The sequence below is a fragment of the Triticum dicoccoides genome, chromosome 5A (assembly GCF_002162155.2).
Source record: "Triticum dicoccoides isolate Atlit2015 ecotype Zavitan chromosome 5A, WEW_v2.0, whole genome shotgun sequence".
Taxonomy (NCBI): domain Eukaryota; kingdom Viridiplantae; phylum Streptophyta; class Magnoliopsida; order Poales; family Poaceae; genus Triticum; species Triticum dicoccoides.
The window spans coordinates 642043676-642047716 of record NC_041388.1 but is presented as its reverse complement, the minus strand read 5'-3'; the positions used below and the strand labels follow the sequence as shown (position 1 = coordinate 642047716).

The window sequence follows — 4041 nt, the reverse complement described above, 5'->3', positions numbered from 1 at the left end:
AGGTTGCCTGGGACACGAGGACAGATTTAACCAGCTCCGTGCGCCCAATAGCCGTAATAAATCGGCCTTGCCAAGGCACAAGCTTTCCTGCAGCCTTGTCCATTAGGTGTTGTAGGTCAATCTTCCTGAGTCGGTAAACCGACAGCAGAAGGCCAAGGTAGCGCATGGGGAAGGCCGAGCGCTTGGCCGGGAAGCTCTCAAGCACGCCGTCGAGGTTGATACCATCACACCGAATAGGCGCGACGATACTCTTCTCCAAGTTTGTCACCAGGCCAGTGACCTCCCCTAAATTAGTGCTTGTAGAAATTGGGATTCTACAACTAGTTTGACTACCCTAAAAAACTACTTTGACTTCAAACTGAATTGCATTTTCCACAAATATACTTCCTTGTGTAACCTTGTACTCATCTTTTTTGTGTGTTTGAAATAGTCCCTGCAATATATTGCTTCGAAGATGGTACAGAATACGCCTGGCCTGAACAAGGACACGACATCGAGAGATGTCGATGTATACGGCTAGATTATTACAAAAGGAAAGAACGAAAAATAGAAATCAACAGTACAAACATGCACAAACAACAATCTTCGGTACACAACTGAAATCAGAAGAACTAAACATGCAAGCAAAATAGACGCATACATTTGCAACCTTGTCTTCGTTCGTGGCTCTTTGGCCCGGCATGAATTTCACATAGCCTCTCATAGGCAATGGAGAGCTTGCGGCTATATCTTGAGGCTATCGACAATGTTTGCCCTTTCAGTCAGTGCCTGAAAGTGGCGATGCACGTAGTCGTGTTTCTCAATAGAAATGTACCGTGCCACCTCCGCAAGCTCGGGGAGCGGTTTCACCATCCCGGCGACGCATGCATCTTGGAATGTGGCGATGGTGGTTCGGTCTCTCTCGGCATCGACGAGCACCCTGTGTTCGACACTCTTGTACCTGCCGTTGGTGAGGACCTCGAGGATGTCACCGACGAAGACGGTTAGGGACCCCGGCAATGGCCGCACAGGGAACCACCTGCCGCCATTGCTAACCTGTAAGCCAGGCGTGGCGTCCACCTCCAGGACTATCGTCAAAAAGAGGCCGTCCGTGTGCGGTGGGATGCCGATCACCTTATCGGCGTTGTGCCGGCACGGAGGGTAGTGGTGGAACACGATGTTCTGGATCTTACCCTGGACCGTTTCGAGGAGCGTCTCTGGTTTGATCCCAAGGTCAATGGCCATGGACGCCATGAGAAGGCTTTTCAACTTGGTCATCTCTAGGGAGTACTTCTCAACTCCATCCCTGTTACAGCAAATCATTTTTTTAGGAACAACTAGAGCATCTTATATTTTGATACGGAGAGATATGACATAGACGGACACACAAAAACGTATGCATTCTTATGTTTATACATGTACTCACCTAAATGTTGGCAGCTCAGTAGGCCACAGGTCCATGTTTCTGTGTCCCATTGGCTGCGTTCCGAGGAGCAGACTCTCTGCCCAGTCCAGTTTACCCGTGGACGTGTTGAAGTGGTGACCAAACCCTTGGAAGCCATCTTCCGCCTTGACGATCCCCACTGCTTTCTTCTTCTCTAGAGGCAGCCTGAAGAACTCTCGGGTGCTATCCTTCACACGCTCCACAACCGTCTCGTCGACGCCATGGTTTCTTAGCTGCATAATTATCAGGATTAACTATTTGTCGATGAACGGTTAAAAGAAAAACAATTTGTCGATGAACTAAACAATTGCAACTAAGACATTTTGACGATGTAATGGTCAGTGCCGATCTTGGACGTTGTACTCTTTTTTCCTTAATGATGAATTACATGAAGCTCTCCAACATGGTTTGGGAAAAAATGCACAAGAAATTGATGGATTAATTAGCTACTGACCTGGAAGAAACCCCAGTCCCGGCATGCAGCGCCAAGCTTGGCGATCTCCTCTGGTGACCCATCCAGCAGGCTGGCCATGTCTAGGACGGGGATAAGCTTGAGGCTCTCTTCGTCTCCGACGACAGTGCTGCCCCGCCCGGCGGTCTCGTCGGGCCAAACGTACCTGTCGGGGATGACGGTGGAGCCAGCGAATGCGGCCGCGGTGGCATCCGTGATCTCGTCCCTCAGCATGACCTTCTTGGCGCTAGCCTCCATTGATCGATGGGACAATCTCCTGTGTGTTCTAGCTTCTCCTCTGATGTGTTCTGTTATAGTCTGTGACGAGGGTGGGTAGTGATCTCTGTGGCTGTGAAATGTGAATAACAGTAAGTTAGGCACCAGTTGTTGGGACAAAGGTTGTTGCTTTTGCCTTTGGTGGATTTTTAGTACGATGTAGTACTAGGAAATATCCATGCAGAGCGCATGCTGCATTTAAAAGAGTGGCAGTTGGCTCCATCATCCACTACTCCATGCACAAGATCACGTTTTAAGAACAAAGGTGAGGCATGCATGTTGGTTAGTTGGCTTAATCCATTACCGCAGCATGTATAGAGTATAGACAGCACTGATGACAACAAAAGCACTGGGCTGAATCGCTTGGTTTGTTTTAGGAGAGAAGGCAAAATACCATCCTGTCCACCCAGTGGCACAATGTTACATTGAGATCCGCAAATGCTATGTCGGAGAAAAAAAATTGAATATTGATTTTCTATGTTCTTGAAAACTGAAAGGTAAGCGGACGAGACTGCTTGTAAAGGCGACAAAGCTGCCCCAGTCTACAGAGAGCTGGTGAGTGGTGAGAGGCACAATGGCCCTAGAATTAGAATGGGGTAGATCTCCTGCTCACCCGGCCCTAGTTTTGACGTTCTGTCCCCAAGTTCATGTTTTTTTTTTAAACAGGTTAATGTCCTTGGTAACATTGATCCCTGCAGGAAAATTGTTGCCCGGGATGGAGATATTAAGAGCAACTTAAGTAGAGTTGTCGTATTGACAGGCTCCATGTCACAGGGGAAGACTTGTATGAGATCTCACATTAGGTAAGATCCTGGGATCAATCCAAAAAATTCATATTTAGACATTTTGGAAAAATCTGAAATTATTTGACAACACCCATGTGAGGTATGTCTACAACTCCAAAAAACATCAGCTCAAAACTCGATGCATATTTAGAAATTCAAAAAAGGCAAATTCAGATGTGAATAGTGGCAGCTTTGGGTGAATAGTACTTTGACGCTATTCACGTCTAGTTTTCTCCTTTTTTTTTGTTTCTATTAATGTAAGTAGAATTAGGAGCTAAAAATTTTGAGGTTGAACATCAACCATTGATGTGTGTCTACAATTTTTTTTGAGAATGTTTGAACATCTAGATTTTTTTTAAAAAAATCGATCGCATTGATCTCACCTAATGTGAGATCTCACACAAGTCCCAAGACTTGTGTGAGATCCCACATTAGGTGTGATCATGAGATCAATCTCAAAAATTCATATTTAGACATTTCGGAAAAATCTGAAATTATTTTACAACATCAATGTGAGGTATGTCTACAAATCCAAAAAAAATGAGCTCAAAACTCGATGTATATTTAGAGATTCAGAAAAGACAAATTCAGATGTGAATAGTGGCAGCTTTGGATGAATAGTATTTTGACGCTATTCACGTCCAGTTTTGTCTTTTTTGTTTCTATTAATGTAAGTTGAATTAGGAGCTAAAAGTTTTTGAGGTTGAACATCAAACCGTTGATGTGTGTCTAATTTTTTTTTTTTGAGAATGTTTGAAGATGTAGATTTTTTTAAAAAAATTTGATCACATTGATCTCACCTAATGTGAGATCTCACACAAGTCTCAAGACTTATATGAGATCTCACATTAGGTGAGATCGTGAGATCAATCCCAAAAATTCATACTTAGACATTCCGGAAAAATCTGAAATTATTTGACAACATCCATGTGAGGTAAGTCTACAACTCCAAAAAAATTCAGCTCAAAACTTGATGTATATTTAGAGATTCAAAAAAGACAAATTCAGATGTGAATAGTGGCAGCTTTGGGTGAATAGTACTTTGACGCTATTGACGACTAGTTTTCTCTTTTTTGTTTCGATTAATGTAAGTTGAATGAGGAGCT

At 43.9% G+C, this 4041-nt stretch overlaps 1 protein-coding gene across 1 annotated transcript; it reads right to left on the bottom strand.

Moving 5' to 3' along the window:
• Positions 1-418: 418 nt before the first annotated feature.
• On the bottom strand, positions 419-2289 carry LOC119298234 (protein SRG1-like). Its single transcript, XM_037575715.1, has 3 exons — positions 1878-2289; positions 1406-1656; positions 419-1285 (listed from the first exon to the last, which is right to left on the bottom strand). The coding sequence occupies exons 1-3, from the start codon at positions 2130-2132 to the stop codon at positions 724-726; spliced, it is 1068 nt and encodes a 355-aa protein (XP_037431612.1). The 5' UTR covers positions 2133-2289; the 3' UTR covers positions 419-723.
• Between the last annotated feature and the right edge of the window lie 1752 nt (positions 2290-4041).